The 21197-nt window shown below is 49.2% G+C and overlaps 1 protein-coding gene across 6 annotated transcripts in view; it reads left to right on the top strand.

The window, feature by feature from the left end:
• Positions 1-1374: 1374 nt before the first annotated feature.
• Positions 1375-21197, top strand: part of MICALL2 (MICAL like 2) — a 36931-nt gene continuing 17108 nt past the window's right edge. The window contains exons 1-11 of one of the 6 annotated variants that reach the window (XM_069810238.1): positions 1532-1641; positions 6365-6452; positions 8081-8129; positions 11719-11860; positions 14320-14480; positions 15749-15870; positions 16239-16910; positions 17103-17278; positions 18114-18189; positions 18504-18619; positions 19143-19292. In XM_069810238.1, the coding sequence (XP_069666339.1) occupies positions 6376-6452; positions 8081-8129; positions 11719-11860; positions 14320-14480; positions 15749-15870; positions 16239-16910; positions 17103-17278; positions 18114-18189; positions 18504-18619; positions 19143-19292 (1741 nt within the window). In that variant the 5' untranslated portion in view covers positions 1532-1641; positions 6365-6375. Of the gene's footprint in view, positions 1642-6364; positions 6453-8080; positions 8130-9063; positions 9082-11718; positions 11861-14319; positions 14481-15748; positions 15871-16238; positions 16911-17102; positions 17279-18113; positions 18190-18503; positions 18620-19142; positions 19293-21197 lie in introns of those variants that run through there. The other 5 variants (XM_069810237.1, XM_069810236.1, XM_069810242.1 and 2 more) reach the window with 5 other exon arrangements.

Raw genomic sequence — 21197 nt, 5'->3', positions numbered from 1 at the left:
GGGGAAAAAAAAACCAACTTGGAGTTAATCAGCATTTCTTTTGATCGGTCCCTTGGTAGTCTGATTAATTTTGAGTGCAGATGTTTATGCTTTCCTTCACAGAATACACCCAGTACTCGTGAGCAGGCTCACTGTGCCGTATTTCCTTCTTGCCACACCGTTCTTGTTACGCTTGTGCAGCAACATATGCTAAGGCCTTATTACAAGGGATTCCTATAAATGGCATAAAGGATTAATAATGTATTTATAACACAACTTTGTTTTAGTATAAAGTGATCTATAAATTTGTAATAAATGTTTTATAATGTTTTTGTAGCCTGTTATAAATGATAAATGGGAGACTATAGATGCCACATCAAATATTCATGCTGCATTGTGTGCATTATTATGCTGTTACTGTTCAGGAAACCATTAATAATAAAGTGAATGGAGATGTAAAAGTTGCTGACATGCCCAGCAAGCCATTTATAATGAAATGTATAATCCTTACCATAAAGTAAATACATTGGCCGGTGATTGTTGATGAAATGGAAACACACTGAATTATTTGTGAGGTATTTATATATTAATGTATATTATCCATATCATGTCACAGAAATGCCATTAATGTATTATATGTTTTATTAATTATTTTTACCCAATTTATAGTCAGCTCCTAAAGCGTTACCTCGTCTCTCTGGCAGTTTTGTCAGCCGCACGAGGTCCGGCTGAGTGATTTCACGTGCCGCGGGTCGCCCGTTACCGATCGGCAATGGCGGTGCCGCCGCTGGCCGTGGCCAGCCCTCGTCTCCCTCGTCCGGCCGCTCCGCTCTTCCTCCTCCTCCTCCTCTGCGGGGACGGGGAGCGGAGGCGGCTGCAGGAGATGGCCGACAGCCGCCGATGCCCCGCGGGCTGCCCCAAGCCGGGCAGGCCCTGTGCCCGTGGCCGGCCTCCCTCCTTCCCTCACCGCCGTGAGGCCTCTGGGCGGCCGTGCTTCGTCCTCCTCCTCCTCCTCCTCACGCCTCCCCTGCGCGGGCGCCCCTTCGCGAAGGAAACTCGATTATTTTTTTTTCCCCGTGGGCGCGAAGGAAACTTCCTTCGTCCCCACAGCATTAGCCCAAGGTGTGGCAACCCCTGGAGAACCGCCAGGAGAAGCGGGGGGTGCTGCCGCCCCCCGCTCCCTGAGGAGAAGCGGCCGGCCCCCGGCCACACACGACGCCCCGCGACAGCAGCTGCCCACGCAGGGCGGCCGGTCACGTCGCGGCCACAGCCGCTTTCTGTCAGCCCTCCCTCCCCTCCTCCGCCAAAGCTCGGCCCCGAGGCGAGGCGGAGGGAGGCCCCGAGGGACCGGGGCCGCCGCCCGCCCCTCGCCCGCCCCTTTCCCCGCCTCCTCCCCGGCTCGGCCGGCCGCCACACGCCGGCAGCCTCCGGCTGGGCACGGCAGGGCGAGAGAGGGGCTCCCTCCCGCCCCGGGGGCACGGTGGGGGCCCGCCGCCATCTCCGGCGTCCCGTCGAGGCCATGGCGGCCATCCAGAACCTGCAGCTGTGGTGCAAGCAGCAGTGCGAGGGCTACCGCGACGTCAGCATCACCAACATGACCACCTCTTTCCGCGACGGCCTCGCCTTCTGCGCCATCCTCCACCGCCACCGGCCCGACCTCATGTGAGTACCCTCGCCGGGCGTCGAGGACGACGCGCGGGCCGCCGGCTCGGCGGGGGACAGGACCCTCCGGTCGCGGCCCAAGGGCCTCGCGGGGCTGCGGTCAGCCCGCCGTCGAGCTGCGGACCCCCGGGCCCTCCATCGAGCTGCGGACCCCCGGGCCCTCCGTCTGCCACGGGCCTTCGCCTTCCCTGCGGACGCGGCCCTTGCAGAAATCCCGGCTCCTCCTTGGGAGATGCTGCGGGCCGGCGGCTGGCACCGGGAGCTCTGCTAGCGCCCGCGCTGAAATCCCCCAAGCAAAGAGCTCCGCTCTCGCTGTCGACGTGCTGCTTTTTTTTCCCCTCAATTTTTCCTTTTTCCCCTTTCTTCCCTCCGTAGCTGAATTATAAGCGTTTTAAATGCGTCCTTTCCATTGCAAAACAAGTTCAGGCACCGATTTTTGGGAAAGCGTTTCCTTCTTTGCTGTTTGTGTTTGCTTAGGCAGGGCTTTCCTCGCTCAGCCCGACGGCAGCTCAGCTGCTCGTGAGTCGGGAGGCGAGGGCTATTTAAGCAAAATACAATAGAAGGGCAGGGCCTGGCAGCCGCTGGATTCCTGCACATCGCTCGTTTTTCCCACCTAGAGCTCTGTCTGTGGGAGGCAAAGTGCTTTCTATCCCTGGCTGGTGCCATTGCTGGTGCCCTGTGGGTTTTGGCCTGTCCTTGCCCAAATGGTAACATCTGGGAAGGTGAATCGCTGAAGGGGGATGTAGATCCTGCTTCCTAGTTTGGGGTTTTTTGTTGTTTTTTTTTCCTCGGCTCTTTGGACTTTGAGGTGGGGGGGGTTGAAGGGTGAGGTCAAGGCAAGGGAGCGGTGCAAAGACCGCCCAGGATTATTGATTTAAGCATTAGGTCTCTCCCAGTCAGATGTGTCCAACTGGTAGAGGACCAGGTTGGGTTTTCTGTAGTGCAGTTTTCCTCCTGTTCCTTGAATTCTGCCTTTTTCCTCGTGCTCCCAGGACAGCCCGCTGCTTGGGTTTGTGTGCAGAGATCTCTTACAGGTGTCTCGTTTCTGCTAGAAGCCCAAGGAGAAGATCTCCCCTTGCTGTCTCTGCTCTGTCATTTTGAAACTTGGAAAAGACAGGAGCAGGCTTGGGCAGCAGGAGGTTAGTGCAGGAGCTTCAGGCACACTTTCTCTGTAGTTCCCAGTGCTTGGGCAGTCACCGTGGTGTTGCTGTGTATGGCTTCCTGACATGCTGTTGTGTCCAGATGACTCCAGATATTTCCTTTCCTTCCTTTGATTCACAGTCCCAAAGATACAAAATACCGGGGCAGAAAGGTTGATGTGACCAGGACCTGCTCGTAAATGGACTGTGACTGCTTCCTGGCCGACTCTGCAGCTGACCCATTCGGAGCATGGGTGTAAACAGGGGCTCAGTGACTTGAGAGCTGGAATAATCCTGTTGACCAGTTTAGCGGGTTGTTTATAATCCTTGAACTGTGCATCAAGGGTCGCGGATAGATATACCTTAAAAAAATTCTCCTGTGGTGAAGAGGGAAGGTGTTCCTTGTGGCATCTCTCTGTTCCCATTCATTTTCTTTTACGGTGGAAATTCTGCCTGACTTTTTTAGGACCTTACAGAAGCTCTTTCTGACTTGGACAAGCTCAGCAAAGACTGCCTGAAGGTTAAAGCGAGAGAAGCTTTTATCAGTGACCTCCTACATCAGTGTCAGTGGTATAATGTAGGAAAGCACCAGGTGTATCCTCGGCTGGGCAAAGTCCTGCTGGAAGGAAATTATGCTTTCAAGTGGTTGGTGGCCAGGGCTGCTGGGTATCTTGTGTCAGATCCTGGGGATGAATACTTGTGTGAATTCTCTGTGTATCTGTAAAAGCTTTTCTGAGTATTGGCGGTGCAGGAGCCACTGGCAGAGAAGTGCAGCTGGGTGCACGTGTGGCTGTAACTCCTGCTTCCCAGGGGCTTGAAGTGGTTTATCCTGAGCTCCTCTCCTTGCTTGCAGCAAAGATCCTAGTTGAAGATTAAAAGCATCATGCTGAAAGTAAAACTAGAAAAGGATAATTGGTGTTTGGAGCACTCGGTGTGTTTGCAGAAGCTCTGCTATATAAATCGTTTGCAGAACATGATTCAGTCACGGCATCAGAGTTTTGCAACAGTGTGTTTTCCGTCTTGGTTTACACAAGTGACATTCTTGGGCTGAGGAGGGCAGGGGATTTTTCCTTGCAGGAGCCTGAGAAATTCCCAGGAAAACTTCAAGCAATTACAAAACATGGTCATAATCATGGGCTTCTCTTGTGGGGTATGTGGCTCAGAGGACAGGCAGGTTGGGGTCTCTCCCCCCTTCCTGTTTTTTTGTGGGAAAACATGGAAAATATGATAACTTCTCTCAAACTTGACTGATGTCGGTTTGTATGTTATGAGTGAACAGGGCAGGCTGTGTAAAATTAGACATGCATTTCCCACTCACTTCCCACTCACCCAAGCAAGGATGCTGTGGGGGAGTGGAGACACATGCTGAATTACCATGGAAATCCATTTCGCTTTTGTCCCAGCTGAAGAATGCTTCATAGCCAGCCTCAGCCAGGCACGCATGCTGTGTCAGGCAGGTCCCAGCCCATTTTCTGGGATGATTGTGGAGCCTTGAGGCTCCTCTCATCAGAGGGACGTGAAGCCTCATGGCAGCGTGGTAGGAGGCTGAGGTGAGCAGCTGCCGTGTGTGATGGCGATGGTTGTGCAAGCTCCAGCCATGGTTATAGTGGCCTTGGCCTGATAAGTGAGTTAGAAGAAGCAGGGGAGTCATGCACACTCTCTCGGATATTAACACCAGATGTCGAGGAAAGGTTTTGATTAAGCTCCTTCTCTTCGTCCGGGATCTTGTTCTTTCCCAGACTGTGAGCTGGTGTTCAGCTCGGCATTCTGGAAATTGGTTGTGAAATCCCCCTTGGCAGCGGAGCAGCGGTGGGTGCCCATTCCCCCAGCAGCATTTCCTGGGCCGCTGTCAGCTCAGTGAGGCAGGATGAGGCCGACAGTCACCAGTATGGACAGGGAGGGCCCTGGCTGTGCTGGGGACAAGTTGCCTGCGGTCTCCATCTCCTTAGCAAAAGGCTGGGGTGAAGCAGAGCTGCCACGTGCTTGGCCTCCACGGGGTTGTGGTTTGTGTGACAGGCGTAGGCGAGGGCACGATGGTTCCGGGGTCAGGGAGACTCATCTGTTGTTGGTCACCCCCAGCAAGACCAGAGCAGTGGGGAGCAGGGGTTGCTGCGAGGAGGATGAGCACATGAGGGACATCTTCCACCTGAGATTCCCAGCCCTGTCCCCTCTTCCCAGGTTGTTTGCACCTCTGGAAAGAGCATAACTGAAAGGTCCTATTCCCAGCAGAGCACCCTGGATTTGAACCCTCTGTTCAAGGACTGTGAGCAGGCAAAGGATGATTCACTCTTTTTCAGTGATCCTTTTGACTGCACATATCTTATTGTCTCTAGAGAAAATAGTACAACAGTGCCGAGAGGCAGAAGCTTTTTGGGGACCATCGTGGCTCTGGGACTTTTTTTGCTCAGTCTGCTCTGAGGTAAAGTTTCCAACCGAATTAGTGCTTCCAGCAGCAGCAGCAGCAGCAGAGGTTCCTTCTGTGGAAGCACATGTGCTTGCAAAGTGCTTTGCAAGCACTGGGTCTGTGCAGCTGGAGCAGTGGGTGGTCACAGAGATTTGTGGGCATGACAAATGCTTGGCCACTTTTTGCTAAGAGAAGGGTTTTTTGGGGAGCTAAAAACTTCACTTCTAGGCCTGTGCTAGTGAACTCCACTCTGATTTGTTTCCAACACTGGAGGCCCTCTCTTGGGTCAGATTTATATTTTTCACCTCTTCCAATTAATTCAATTGCCTGTGTTTTCTCAGTGGAGAATTCCTGCTTCTCCGTTTGTATTAGCTTTGCTTTCTTAGGATTACATTGGTCCAGAGAGCTTTGATATTCCAACATGGGAGATGTACCAGCAAGATCTATTTCCAAAATAAATATTATATGTAAGCGGTTCACCTGACTAGCCAGGGAAGGAGTGATGCTGAGAGGGCAGGAGGCTCTTGAAATGACCAAGTAACCTGGTTGTTTGCACTCTCCTTTGGGGAACAGAAGGGGATTTCAGACGTTCACTATTGAGAGATTTGGGTTTTTAGGTCTCTGTTACATGCCCCACAGCGTGGAGCTGCACATGCGCTACCACAGCAAACAGCATTCAGCATGGGAGCAAAAGGCACTGACCAACAATAAATAGGTAACTCCAATATGTTATGTCTTACGTGTCAGCATGACCGAGGAAGTTGGAGCTCCCTTTTGCTCTTGCAGATGTTTTCCTGCCTTTAGGATGTCCCTGCTAAAAGAGACTTTATTTGGGAGCAGAACCGTGAGTGAGGCAGAGAGCTGCAATCACCTCCTTCAGCTGTCTCTTAAAAAAGCTGATTTTCTTGCCTGACACAAACCAGGATGACTGTAGCTATTGTTTCACTGAGACTTTTTTTGGCTTGTGATTATTTTTGTTGCTCTTTTAAATCCATTGTCTCATGGAAGGGAAATCCCCAGGCAGGAGCACTGCTTGAAGCAAAACTTCTGCAAGTCCCTTTGATTTTGCACAGGAAAGAGTATATGATTTAGAGGTGGGATGTGTCTTGTCTTTACATGCTTCTTGAGGGAGTGTGACCTTTGGGTCTTATCTGTCATTCGTTCTCTCCTTATCCCACAGAGCAATACCAGATGCGGGAAGCACGGAGGAGGCATAGGCTGTGGCATGATGAACAAACCTGTTTGAAGGCCCCTCTCTTATTTATAATGTAATGCTCCACTTTCTGTACTAAGTAGATAAAGGACCTGGCTTGTTCCTCGCAGTTACAAGTCATGGAAAAAGTTCCCCTGCTGCGATACAGATCATGTGTTTGTCTCATGAATAGGTCGCTGCGAGCCAGCTTTGCCCTGGCTTTCACACAGTTATCCTGGCTCCTCTCAGAGGTGAGGGACTGGCTAACAAGGGTAGGTCCATGTCGGTTGTAAAGGTGCTATGTACAAAAATGCAAAGTTGCTGCTGCAGCCTTTTCTGTTTATCAGTGGGAATTTCCTCTCTGATATCAGCCTTTTGCTTAGCTCTGCGCCAGCAGGTACAAGGATTGTAAAGTGAAACTGGGTTATCAGAAAGGAATTGACCCTGCCGGCTTGCCTGGGCAGAAGGAAGCGGTGTTGGAGAGCAGGGCTGTGCCAGCCAACAATCAGTTTTGTATTCCGAGTTTAGCGAGTGACAGTCAGTTTAAAACAAAGCTGACTGTGGCTGTTTCCTAAGAAAGGAACACACTCTGCTCTGGGTGAAAAAGAACGCTGTGTTGCAGCTCTACTTCCAATAGCACAAACTCACTCTCCCCTGTGCTTTCTTGCCTGTCCTGCCAGGTTCCAGTTTCTGAGTTCCCAGCACAGTGCAGAGAGAGGTGGCATTTGGCTTGTATCAGAGACGGGGAGAGCTAATCTGGGGAGAGGGGAAGAGGGAGGTGATGTCTGGGGACAGCAGTAAGGAAGGATTGTTGACTTTGGCTTGTAATTGCAAACAGTAATTGTGTCTTCCTTTTTAGTTATTAGTTATGATTACAAATCAAAAGTGGCAGCCGTAGGGAAAGGAGAATATGATTTCAACAGGCAACTTTGGTGTTACTAGCTGCAGTATTGTATTGTGGGCAGAGGTATTTCCCAGGCAGATTCCTGATGCTGGTTTTGTGGAGCTTTGCCAGAGGAGAAAAGAGGATTTGAAACCAGAACTTATGTGCTGGTGGAACCAGCAGCTTCTGAGATTGGAGGATATGGGTGCATTGGAGAAGTGTGTGATACATGCAGCATCTGAGGGATCCATACCTCCTTGGAGCTGAGGTCTCTCTCTGTGCGGAGACAACTTGCAAGATGGGAGAAGAGCATGGATGTGACGGGAAAGTACTTCCAGGGAGAGAGTGCTGCAATTCTGGCTTATAGGCATTGGTGTATCTTTTTGAGGTGGGAGAGGAGCAAGGCCTTTTTGGGGAAAAAAACCCACCCCATGAATTAGAGGTTGGTCCTGGCTGTCTCTGCAAAACCCCTGAATTTGCATGGGATGTTTTGGCATCAGCACATCCTGTCTGCAGGAGGCTGCAGGAGTCAGACCAGCAAGGGTAGATGTGCCAAAAATGTGTTGTGCTGCCTGTGGGCAAATGGCTGTGCCTGTTGGGTCTCCTGCATGTCTCTGTCCTGGGAGGTATAGCAGGTCTGTGACTGTCTCGGTTGGGATCTGCCACACTGCTCCCTCTGGAGCATCTCTGAGAAGGCAGGGTGGGAGGGGGTGCTCTGTCCCCCTGAACCAGTGAGGCTCAGAGAGGTTCAAGAAGTTGGAAGTGAAGCAGCTTGCTCTACATCACCAACCTGAGATTTTTCTCTTCTTTCTGTATTTCAGAAACTTCAGCTCCCTCAGTAAAGAAAATGTGTATGAGAACAACAAGTTGGTAAGTGACTTTTAATGTTTTACTTTTGGTCTAATCTGTGACCGGGCACCTTGCTTATGTGGTTTAGCAACAGAAACCCTGCAGATGCAGTGTGCTGAGTGTGCCGTATTCAAATCCTTTGCCTTATTCTGCATGCATCTGACCTTCTGGTTTGAATAGCAATGTCCAGGCTTGCTGGCTGCTTGAAAGCACCCTCAGACTGTTCACACTTCTTCGCTGGCCACACAGTGATGCCTGTGTCCAGTGTGTCCCGTGGCAGAAGGAACTCTGACAGAGATGCTGGAGGTCAAAACATGGAAATGGACATGTTGAGTACGTAATGCCTCTGAGGCATGAAGCAGGAGCTGGGAGGTAGCTGGTGTGAGAGGGGAAGCATAGGGAGTCTCCCCCAATTTCTGCTCATTCCCAGTGCAGGGATGAAGACTGCTGGAAGGTGGAGATATCCTAAAACCTCATCCTGCCTGGACACTTCACTCCAGGATGGGATTTGAATTTCTCTTGTTCTCTCCATGAAGCAAGTGGGCAGGCCAACCCCCTCCTGCCCTGAATTCAAGCATGGACTTAGTGCTCCAAGGAAGGATTTTTTCCTCCCTCTCATCCTCACAAAGAGAGAGGCAGCAGATTAAAATGCTTCTCTTCCCTTGGCATCGCTCCACACAGCTTCATGGCTGCTTGGCAGGAGATTGGGATGTGAACGAACCACGGCAGCTTACTCTTGTCTGGACTGGAGGAATGACATCGTCTGACGCAGTGAGCTGTCTGAGGTGGTCCTTGCCTCTGGGAGAGCTAAACTCGCACCCCCCATGCTCCTTAGCTTCCGCTCCCCTTCAGCCCTGGCCGTGTTCACAGCGCCTGTGATGGACCCCCCTCTCCCCAAGCTGGGACTGCAGTATGTGAGCAGTTAGTTATTCACACTCTCTGGGGTTCAGCCCTGCGTGTTCCTCTCCTCTAGGTGAGATTCAGACCACACGTTTTTGCCCTTGCGGTTTGGTATTTGGCAGGCATCAGGGCCTCTTTGCCATGGACGGTCATCCTAGCCAGAGCGCTGTGAAGCCCTGAGTGTTGCTCCTTCCCCAGCCGGGCTGATGGTGTCTGCTCTGCTGGCAGCTTTGCTTGTCTCTGGGAAATGAGCTGCACGAGCTGCCTCTGCTGCTTTTATTAATGAAAAGCTTCTTTGTGCTTCTCATAAGAAGAGTTGGTCTCCTCCTTTGACACAGCCCGTGTTCCGCCCCCCCATCCATTTCTTAGTTTCTTTTATGTCCTTTATTTTGCTCTCTCTTCCTTATTCCACCTGCTGTAGGACGACTTGTCTGTGTTGCCCTTTCACTGGTGGTATCCTGCTGCCTCGGCTCTGCCATGAGTGGGGTTGACCCCTCCACCTCCCTGTGGGCTCCTGGGCTGGGCTCCCCCTTCGGACTGCTCTCTGTTCTAGCTCCTATACTTTCTTGCTCTGACTGCCCTTGGGATACGAGTGGATTTGATTTCTCCCAGCACTATTCCTCTGCTATTGTTCGGATCCTCCTTGATGCCTCACTATTCACTAACTTCTTTTCAGGGGCTGTATTATTCAGCTGAAAAAATCTTGTCTGGGCTGCAATTTGCCATATAAAGTCTTCTGCCGAGGAAGAATGTGTCACTTCTCAAGTGCCAAAAAACCCGACCCCAAACCCTAGAAAAATTTCAGTTGGTGACTTTTTTTTTTTCCTAAAGAATTAAAAAAATAGATTAAGAGGAGAAAGGTTTCTAGAGGCCTTGGATCCAGTTCTTTCAGTGCTAATGGTTGGTGGCATGGTGTAGCAGATACAGCAGTAGCCTGTGTCAGAGGAAAGTTTTGCCTGGCTGGCTCAGATGGCCTTGAGTGTATCACTTTGCCTCCTCTATGCAAAATGGGATCAGTGGCACTTACCTCCTTTGTAAAGCACTTGAAGCAGCACTGATGAAAAGTGTTATGCAGAAATAACGCGTTGCTTCTTTAAAGGCCAGCCTGGGCAGGCAGGTAGAGGAGAATGGCAAATGGGCCATGTTAGGTGGTGATCTCGTTGGATCTCCAGGCAAGAGCAGCTCCCAGGAACATGAGGATGCTGTAGGCATAGGGGATGCTACATCCTAATGTTGCTGTCTGCATTGCTCACCTGGTTCTGGCCAAACCAGTTGTGCGCATAAAGCATCCTCCTCTTTGTGGTCCAAGTGCACCTGTTGCACTGGTCTCACCCATGGCAGGAGGTGGCATGACCTGCGTTCCCGCTAGACCAAGAATGTCCAGCATGAAAATTCCACTGGTCAGACCAGTTGTGCAGCCAGTGCAATGGGGAACACTCCAAAGAATATATTAAGTACCAGGTTATGAGACAGGCGAGTGCCAGGCTTGCTGGCAGCTGGGATGACACAGCCGGAGGTAACTGGCTGAAAGCGTTTTTAATGTCAGCTCAGTTACATTTTTACCAGGATACCCAATGGAAAAAAATGGTAATTATCGTGCTGAAGAATAGTGGCTGTTTGTTTCTTCTAAGCAGGAATGGTTGGCTTGTACACCAACAGTGGTGTGTGTCTGTGCCAGAGGTCAGATGCGGAGGGGTTTAATATGTTCAAGTCTTTAACCCTTTCACTGTGGGCTTCAGCAGTAGCCCTTGTCCCTCTGGTCTTGCAAGTGCTGTTTTCCTTTGCTGTGTTGGCATTTCAGAAGGGTTGCTCCAAACAGGGAGGGAAAGGATTTTTTTCCTGTAAGCCAGGAAGGAAGAGGGCTGGAGAAAGTCCTTAGTAAAAGCCCTACACTGAGTTGAGCAAGGGTAAAGTTGCTTTATGGATGTTGCAATTTTTTTTTGTCCTCTAGTAAAGGCTCTTGTTCAGAGGCAAAAGAAAATGGCTTTTGCCTCCTTTGTCTGACTTTGATCCTGCAGTTTCAAAGCAGAGGGCACCACAAAGAGCAATATTTGCCCCAAATAAATGTTAGGCAGCATGGAAATGGTTAAGCTAGAAGGGAGCTAAGTATCAGGAATTCTTAAGCATTATTCCTCTCTTTCCCCTCTCAAGTCTGGGAGAGAGAGCTCCCTCCTGCAGCCCAAGATTTCCTCTTTTTTTCAGATGGGGAAGAGCAGGCAGTAGTAGGCAGGAAGCTTTAACATTTGCACAGCACTCGGAGATAGAAAGCTGCCTGCAAACACCTACCAGCGCACCGTTAATTGGGGAGCGCTCCAGGTTGGGCTGCAAGCCTGGAAGCGAGTCTGCCAGCCTGGACTGACACATCCCCTTCTGCCAGGCGCTCTCCGCAGCTGTGCATATGCAGATAGAGGCAGGCTGGAGGAAGAGCAGGGGAAGCCCAGGTGAGTTCCTGTGCAGTGAGCTACAGCCAGCTTGCCAGGCCAGATTTTTGGCTCCCTGCCTGAATTTTTCAACGTGGTGGCTGGAAGCCATGACTCCGTTGGTTCCTGTAACGGCCGTACGATGTAGGAGTTAAACTGGTGCAGCTGTTCCCCAGTAGAGTTACTATTCGGGGGGGCTGTCTGCAGTGGAGTTTCTTACTTCCAATGAGGAACAGCTCTGCTGCCTGGGCTGGACAAGACCCCCCCTTTTTTTTTCCTTCCTTCTCTAGGCATTTCGAGTGGCGGAGGAGGAGCTGGGGATTCCAGCCTTGCTGGATGCAGAGGATATGGTTGCTCTGAGGGTACCAGACAGGCTGAGCATCCTCACCTATGTTTCCCAGTATTATAACTACTTCCATGGACGGTCTCCTAGTAAGTACCATATTCCCTGGAGGGGTGGGAAGGTTTGGGGCTTATTTTTGTGCTTTCCTTTGCCTCCTAACAAGCTTGGAAAAGCAAAACAGACTGCACAGAGGCCTTTTGGTACAAGAACTTCAATAGGGGACTTGAACTCTTTACACACTGGCCTACAGTAGCACCAGTGCTTTTGGAAGGGCACAGGGCTGTGCATTGTTTTTAAAACTAGTGCCTTAAAATTTAAAATATAATCTAAAATTTCTTACGGTCCAGCCAGACAGGAGCACTGAAGGTTCCCCTGCACAGTCCCCAGCTTTCCTGTCTCAAGCACCTCCATCCCTGCTCCAGTCTTTGCCACACTGGAGGGTTGGTGAGAACACAGAGTCTAACAAGGCTGAGCTTGTCTGTGAGGCTGTGCCAATGGAACAGCATCGATGGTGGGGCTTGTACAGCACAGCAGTACTGATTTAAGGAAGTAGAAGAAAATGACCCCCTTAACTGGCATAACTGTGATAGCAATTCTTTCAAACATGAAACAGGCCAAAGAGCTGCCAAGGCATTATATTCACGTACTGGAGAGTTTATCTGGGCTCACAGGAACATTATTGTAAACTTGGTTTATATTTGGCTTTAAGCGCATACAAAATGAAATAAAACGATAAACCAATTTCACAGGTTCCTCCAGAGGAAACTTTAGAAAGTGGGACATGAATAACTTAACTAGTTAAGGTGAATCTAGATGGAGAAGACAGATATGTATTGAAAATGTCCTACATCTTGGAAAGAAAGGACAATTCACTCTTAGAACTGCCTTTAATATCTAAACTCTTCCGCCTTCTCCATCTCTTTACACATTTAAGCATGCTTTTTCTCTCCCTCCACAAGCTCTTCCCTCCCTCTTCTTCATTTTTTGTTTCTTGTTTTAAAACCATTCTGATTGAAGTCAAACAAATTCCACTGTGTTTGTGCCAAGTGGTGGGAATCTGGGTCAGTTTGGGGTCTTTGTCCCCTCCCCTCCAGCATCTTGCCTACCACGTCATCAAGCACAGCACATTTTTATACTCTCCAGTGTCCCGCAAAATGTGCTGGTTGCATTCCTGTCGCTGGGGTGAAAGTGCATTTTCAGACAGAAAATGAGCCCAGCCAGGAATGTGCCCTCTGACAACAAGCAAACTCCTAATACCATTGTCCTGCCCTTCAAATGGGCTCCAGCAGGACCATGAAATAACCAGGACACAGAGATGGCAAGTGGCCAATATTTTATTGGGGTCAGGCATTTACTTGACCAGAGATGGGGGAAGCCACCCATCTTTGTGCTAGGCTTTGGGAATTCGATAAATGGCACAAGTGGGAAGTGAGGGGGCAGGCTGAGTCTAAACCATTTGCTGGGTCAGCTGTCACCAGTCCACTGGTCGCTGTGGTAAAAGAGCCCTGGGTGTTTATTTGGATAGCTAGGTTTCTTGAGAGAAGGCTGCTGGGAACTGGGCTTCCTCTCTGCTCCCTGCCCAGACTCTCTCTGTATTTACTGAGAAAGGTATAATCTCTTTTCAGACGGGTGGTCATTTAATTGGTCGCTCTTAAAGTGAAGCCGAGGCTCAAGTATCCCACAAGGAACACAGAGACATCTCATTCAGAATAGACAGTCATGCAAAAATAACATCCCCTTGACACAGATGAGTGGTCTTGTCTGTAAGAACTGTGCATGTAGCCTTATTTCCCAGGGAAGTCTCCCTGCACTTCCTAGGGCACGGGGCATCATTCCTTGCTTGACCAAAGTGTGCTGGAGGTTCTCTTTTCTCCGCTTGGTGTGAGTTTCGAGGGTTTCTCTTTCATCTGCAAAGAAAACAGGATTGGGCATTTGCAGGCTTCTTGTGGCAAGTCTTGATTTCCACATCAGCACCACCATGGCACCTCCAAATCTTTGTTGAAGAATTACGCATTTTTAGTGGTCATTTTTGCATTCAGCAAGCCTGTTTGGTCTGTGAGAGTCCCAGCTGGGATGTGGGGTGGATGCCCACAGCAGTGAAGGTTCAGGGTGTGTAGGAAGTTGGACCACAGCAACTTGAACGAAGCAAACTGTCCGTGCTTCAGTTCCTTAGCTGTAATACCTAACAGTAGTGCCTGTTTCAGTGGTGATTGATTCCAGCCAAACTGTCGGCCAGGAACAAACCCAAGGTCTTGTTCACACCATTGATGGATGGTGTTTTGTATTTTTCCGCTTTTTCATTCCCCTCCTTGGAATTCCCTGAGAAGAAAAAAATCAGCAGTTTCAGCTGAATGTTGGTAAAGTTCACTCGTTGCCTCTTGCCCTTCACTGCACTACAGAACTGCTTGTGAAGGAAGCCTGTGTCTCCATGTATGCTTTGCATGTTATCCATCAGGCACCTCTGGATCTTCTTACATTGTAAATTACTCCTAAGCCCATGGGTTTTCCTTATGTTTCCTTAAAATCTTCCCTTCTTCCTTTCTTTCAGTTGGAGGCATGGCTGGAATCAAGCGTCCTTCCTCTGAACCTCAGGAGCAGCCTCTTGGGAAGAAAGCTGTTTCAGAGCCTCCTAAGCCAGTGCCACCAAAACTGCCTCCTGCTCACCCACCAGCCAGAGCTAAGCCAAAAGAAACATCCCCAGTCACCACGGTAAGAAATGTGTTTTGGGGGGTTTTTTATACCTTAAATCTGTTCACTGAGCTAGAATATTAGGCTAGTTCAAGGCTTCTAGTGGTAAGGACTTAGTCTCTAAATTTTCTGCTCGCTGTGGGGGATTTAATCCAGAGGTCTGGTTACTGCACAGGTTCAGGTGGCAGTCATTGGAAAGCCATCAGTCAGCTGGGATTCATCTAGTGGTGAATAGGACATGGGTGTCTTAGGACACGGCTGTGCTGTTCCTAGATCTTGGGGGTGGAGATTTTTAACAAAATGTATTATTTTTGCTAGAAAACATTGATTAAATTCTTGGAAACAGTTTCAAAGCAGAGTAGGGTTGAAAACAGTGTGGAAGAAGGGAAGCTCCTCTCTCAGAAGGGTAAGGCCCTTTCCCAGCAAATTCAAATCAGAGACCTTTGCACTTCAGTTCCCCACAGGCAGACAAAACACTCTGGTCCTTTGACTTTGTGGGAACAAGTCCCCCTTACTCTGTCCTCCTGAGGGCTGTTCCGCTTCTTTCGTGGTTTAACCCCATCCAGCAACTAAGCACCACACAGCTCTCACTCATTCTTCCTGGTGGGATGGGGAGGAGAATTGAAAAAAAAAAGTAAAACTCGTGGGTTGAGACAAGAACAGTTTAATAACTACAGTAAGAATAAAATATAATAATAACAAAATGTAATAATAATATTAGTAGTGAAAAGGAATATAACAAAAAAAAAAAAGAGAGAGAAATAAAACCCAAGAAAAGACAAGTGATGCACAATGCAATTGCTCACCACCGCTGACCAATGCCCAAGCAGTGATCCACCCCTCACAGCCAACTCCCCCAGTTTATATACTAAGCATGACATTCTATGGTATGGAATATCCCTTTGGCTAGTTCCAGTCAGCTGTCCTGGCCATGCTCCCTCCCAGCTCCTTGTACACCTGCTTGCTGGCAGAGCATGGGAAACTGAAAAATCCTTGACTTAGGGTAAGCACTACTTAGCAACAACTAAAACATCACTGTGTTATCAGCATTATTCTCACTAAATCCAAAACACACTGTACCAGCTACTAAGAAGAAAATTAACTCTGTCCCAGCTGAAACCAGGACAAATTTGTATGAACAATGGGTTAGCAGGAGCAGGGATTTTCTGGATATCACTCCTCTGTCCTGGCCAACTGGCTGTGCATGCCAAACGCTCGCCTACCTGGGGGATTCACAGCTGTACGCAGGGCCATGGTGCTGCCTGCTCACCCACTGCTTCTCCCCACAGAAAAGGGTCCTGGCAGAGAGTGGGAATATCCCTAGCAGCAGTTGTGGGATCTGTAGGAACCATGTGCACCTGGTGCAGCGCTACTTGGTTGATGGGAAGCTCTATCACAGGAACTGCTTCAGGTACAGCTTTTCAAAGTGGGGGCACAGGCCTGTGGGTCGCAGAGGGGCAGCCTGGTTCATTTGGGACTGGAGGGAGAGTGGTGTGGGATGTATTTTTCAGAGTAGAGGCAACTTGGGCCTGCTCTGGACCTGTGCATAGGGGAAACTCTTTGCACAGGTCTGTTTTCATCCACACCTTTCCTACTTCAGGCTGTGCTATCAGCAGCTTCTGTTCTGGTGCCCGAGGAATGTGCACATGGGGTCTGTTCCACTGCCTGCTACCTTCACCCTCCCTGTGCTGACAGTGGAATTGTGCCTGCACTCTCAGCTGTGTGTCAATGGCCTCCCAGTGCTCTGGAGGATGTTTTCTGAGACTTTTGTATCCACAGGTGCAGGCAGTGTTGGAACGTGCTTCTTCCTGGAAGCTACAAAGCTGGGCCCGAGCCCGGTACATTCATCTGTACCAGCCACCAGCAGCCAGACGATGTCCAGATCTCTGGTCTCCGCAGCACCGGCAACAAACCTGAGAGTACCCCAGCCCCTACTGCTGCCAGAGCATTCCAGAAAGCAGCAGAACCCAAGAAACCGGAGCAGGTGTTGAAGAAACCCAGCCAGGAAGGCCTTGCTAATTCAACCAAGCCATCTGTTTCATCTTCTGGAAGCTCTGGCTTCAGAAGTGTAAATACTCCATGGTCCTGTTCAGCTGTAAATAAATCAGATGACTGCAAAGGTACCCTGTTGGGAAATAAAACAGATCACCATGAAGGTACCCCATCAGTGCCTTTTTGGACAACCTCCACAGCAAAAACACAGCAAGCCCGAGAAAATTTTTTGCGGTCATTAGAGTCCTCCAGCAATAAAACCTCTGACACTAAAACCCAAGTCACTACTTCTCATGGCCCTGGTAAAACTGCCTCTGCCAGAACAACTACTGAGGTCAGTCCAGTGAATGCTGAGAAGGATCAGGCACGTAACAATATTATACAGGCTCTGGCTGGATCGAACACCTCTCCAAACAGGCCAGGGGGACTCAGTTCCACTGGCTTGTCAGCGTTCAGCAGGTAAGTACTATTTCTCTTTCCCTTTTTTCTCACAAGATGATCCTTGGAATAACTTGGAAAAGTCCCTGCATCTTTCTTCCCTTTTCCCTGACTGCTTTTGTGGCTGAGATTTAAAGACATGTCTTTGGAACAGAGGCCAATAAAAAGGTCTGTCCTTTCAAAAAGACTCACTAAGTTGTTCTTTTTTTGCAGTGGCAAGTTTTCTCCCAGCAGTTCTCAGTGGCAGAGTCCAGCTCCAAAAGTACAGTCCAGCAAAACAGGGTACACAGCACTAAAACAGGAAAAGGTTACAGACCCTCTGCCCAAGAGCCAGGCTGCCAGCAAACCTGTTGACCCTGTGCACAAGCCAGAGTCAAAAGGCGTCAAAGGTGAGGATGACTGATGCACATACAGCTCTGCCTGGACACAGCATGCCAACTCTATGCCTTTCTCTTGGACCAGTACAATCAATGTGTCAGTAACTCCTATACTTTCTGTCCACATAAGGGTTTTCTGAGTTCTGGTGCTCAACACACCTCCATTTGTCCCTGTGCAATTGCTCCCTCTAGCATGGCAAGTTTTTCTTCTCTGAGGATCACCAAGTATTTGAAGTTGTACTAGCTGTCATCAAATGTTGGGATCATGGTGGATTTCAGAGGCTTAGGTAGACTTTCCCAGAATGATTTTGTGATTGCAGCTCGGACTCACTCAGCCTCCTTGTCCGTTTTGAACTGAGCTTCCACTGTGGTGACTGAGCAGTGGGCCAAGGGATCCTGTTCTGGGGTTCCCAGTGTTTCAACCACTTCTAGATGGCCTGTCTTTTTTTTGGGCCAGAAGCAGTATCTGTCTGCAGTTTGCTGTGAGCTTGTGCGGTTTTTGTCTCTCCACCTTCCTACCCCATCCTTTGGTCTCTGAGATCTGAGCTGTTTGTGTTATATTGCTGTTGAACGTGCCTGTTCATTTACACTGCAGCTCTGTTTCTGTAGCTGCGTAGGTTTTAAAGCATTTGAGCTGAGAGGGGCTAAATGCCACCAAAGTTATTTACTACCTATTGTATGTGAATCTGTCCTTGTTAAACTTGTTGAACTGGTGCTAGTTTGCTGCAATAACATCATAGTATCTACCCTAGTGCATGGCTTATCTCCTAAGATTCTCCTGTGACTCAAATCTGGCTTGTTTCTTTTTCTTGGATCTGATACTATCTTGCTGTGTTCCTTTCTCTAGGAAGTGTGAATGTTGGTGAAGACAAGTCTGAATGCCCAGCAGAGTGGAGATCTCGGTTGAAGCCTGTAGCCAACAAGTAAGTGTCTTGGAGCCAGTGGCTCTCCATGACAAGTGAATGGGGGTGTCTGTGCTTGCACCTCTGTTGCTGCAGGTCTGTGTGTGCAAAGGAGGGAAGAGCTCCTGTGTTTTAATGCTTCTGTTTTCAGCAATTTAATGGAAAAGGCAAAGGCTTTCATTTCTGGGGAGGGAAAGCATATTTCAAATCGCTGGACTCTGATTAGAAAAATGTGACCATCCCAGCTGGAGGTCCAGCCCAGGATGTCCAGAACTCTTCCTGTGGACCATTCTGCAAGAGGGATGGTTTCCTACCTTTGTCTTTCTTCTTTGCAGAGACCAAGGTGGCTCTAAGAAACCTACTGATAACTCCCAGGTGGGAACAGGGAGCCCAGCACACAAGGAGACAAAGCCAAGTCCCTTAGTTGTCCCATCAGGAAAGCAGGACTCTGGTATGAAAGATATAAGCTTTGCCTTCTTTTTGCTAGTCGGGCAGGGGACAGGCATTAGTGCTGCAAGGCACATGTAAGGAACATGTTGGTGGAGACTGTGCCTTGCTTTCAGGGACTTTTGCTCTTTGCACCTGCTTTGGCCCTGTGGTGCCTTTATTTAGAGAGCTGTCCTTCCCCAAGGAGAGGGACTTGGTCGTCACAGGGTGCCCTTCTTCTGCAAGACAGCTAGCAAGATTTCGCTCACTCTGTCTTGCATGAATGTGTAATGGTGAGAAATCTTGGTGATGGTTCCCAACTGTTTATTCTTCTCCTCCACCCTTCTCTTGTGCTCTGGCCTTGTAATTGGTGGTTTCTCCCTGTTTCCTTTGGGCTTGTGCCCCTTGCTATCATCAAAAGAGGAGAACTAGGACTAGAAATGAAGGTGGCTAGTGGTGAGTGCCAGAGATGCTGGGCAGTAAAGGGATTTTTATGAGATGAGGGTTGAAATTTCTTACCCAAAACCTGTCTGTGCTTCTTAATCCAGCTTCATCTGGTGGATTCATGAAGAAGAAGTTGATCCCCAGCTCACATCCTGTCAGGAGCTGTCAGAATTCAAAGCAAGGCTGGGAAGACCCTGGGAGCTCTGCCAAGAAGGAGGAAGAGGGCAACCAGTTGAAGAAAAGCACTGCCACATGTAAGGTCTCTTCTGCCTGCTTAAAAGCACTCTCTCCTCTGCACTGTCAGGGAACAGCCTAAGTGGTCAGTATGGGAGATGTGTCCCCGAGTTTTCTGTGGCTAAGCCTGTGGCTGTTGTCATGGGGGAAATATCTGTGTCATTAATTTTATTAGCCAGCTTGGCCTAAGCAGGAACCAGCCAGGCCAGAGAATTCAGTGGGAAGGGAAGAAATTAAAACAGGGATTTGTCAAAGTCACTGCCCTGTCATTCTTTAGGCTCAAGGCTATGAAGAGGACCATCTCCTAATTTGGGGAATGGGGATCTAGTTGATGTCTCTGTTCCTCGCCAGTAGAATGGCTTTGGGAAATGAAAGGAATGCAGAGAACTGTCAGCCAGGGACTCCAGCTGGCGGGACCCATGCCAAGGCTGCTGCTTCTTGGACTTTCAAAGATGTCCTGACCAGTTCTGACCAGTTTGTCCCTACCCTTAATCCAGTTTCTAAATCCAGTTTCCATCTTTCTAAAGCTTAATGACTTAATGTTGGGGGGTGCCCGCTATGGGAAACTTTCCCAGCAGTCTCCCATCATTTTTCACGTGTGTGCAAGTCTGCCATCTGAAAGGCTGTTCTCTTGCTGCTGTCACTTGGCAGCCTGTGGATTAAGGACAGACTTGTTGCTCCTCTGTATATGTCTTTACCTCAGCACTCAGAAAGCTGCTGTGAACAGTCAGCTACCCTTCCTGCCCTTAATCCTGTGTGTGTTGTGTGGGGCTGTAGATGGTGAGCATTTCTGTAGATCATTTGTTTTCTTTGGCGTAGGTAGTGTTTTCTATTGAGAAAGGAGGCTCTAAGGCTTTCTTGCCAACTGTCCTATTCCAGTTTGCAGGCAAGCAGCCAACCCATCCTGTGTCTGTCAAGACAGAACTTGAGGATATCAGGGGATATCAGACCCTGAGCTGGTCAGGAGAGTGTCATTTTACTAGCTGTTCCCCTCCAGTGACCTTGGTCTTCTCATGATCAGTGGTGCAGCTTTCTGCCTTGGCTGGAGGTGCTGCAGAAATCACTCAGAAGGAGCCTGGAGATGCAGGGCTGTGCTGGGAGAGGGAGGTGTTGCTCAGGCAGTAGCAGCAGACTGCTCGTGGCAGGCCTGATCCCTCTTGGAGGAACCTTTAAGAGAAGTGTGAGTCACAGGTACTGTACAGGGCAGCAAACCAGTAGCATCCAGAGGGAAGAGTACCCTGACAGAGGCCAGCAGTGCAGGCACAACACAGCTGATTGCTACATCCAGCATCTTCTCCTTTTGCACTCTTCCTAGAAAATGCAACAGAGCAAGGGCTGTGCAGTTGGAGACCTGTCCTTGAGCTCTTCCTTGAGTCAGCACCAATTGCCAGAGATTCTCATGAGGCTCCCCTAGTGTGTCTTTCCTGTTTTTCTCCTTGTGTGTGCTGAGCCTGCACCACTGCTGCCTTTCTTATAGCCATGCTCTTTTGATACTAGAGTTTTCCTTCCTTATCACATCATCCACGTACGCCTCTGTTCTCTCTCTGTGGTAATTATCCAGCCCAGCCCCTTGGGTATCCGAATACCTCACACTCTTCTGTAGTTATCCTTGCAGGACAGTTGGGCAGAGGAAGCTGAGGCACAGTGGAACAAATACACATTGCTTAAGAATTGATTTTAATAGGTGTCCAGGGCCTAAATAATGCTGTGTAGTGGGGCACAAGGGACTTCTCACTTAGGAAGTGTTTTGTGGAAGGAATTGAACCTTAGTTTCCTGAGATCTATGCTAAGGTCCCCTAGACCATCTTTGTTTCATCAGTATTTACTGATATTTCTTTGTACAAGAGCACTAGAGGGGCATTTTTAAGTATATCTCGGTGTTTCCTGCAACAGTAACCCAGTATTTTTGTTCTGTGCTTTGGAAG

Source organism: Haliaeetus albicilla, chromosome 22 (genome assembly GCF_947461875.1).
Source record: "Haliaeetus albicilla chromosome 22, bHalAlb1.1, whole genome shotgun sequence".
Lineage (NCBI taxonomy): Eukaryota > Metazoa > Chordata > Aves > Accipitriformes > Accipitridae > Haliaeetus > Haliaeetus albicilla.
Note: the sequence above shows the minus strand (reverse complement) of the source record. Positions and strands in the feature narration are given on the sequence as shown.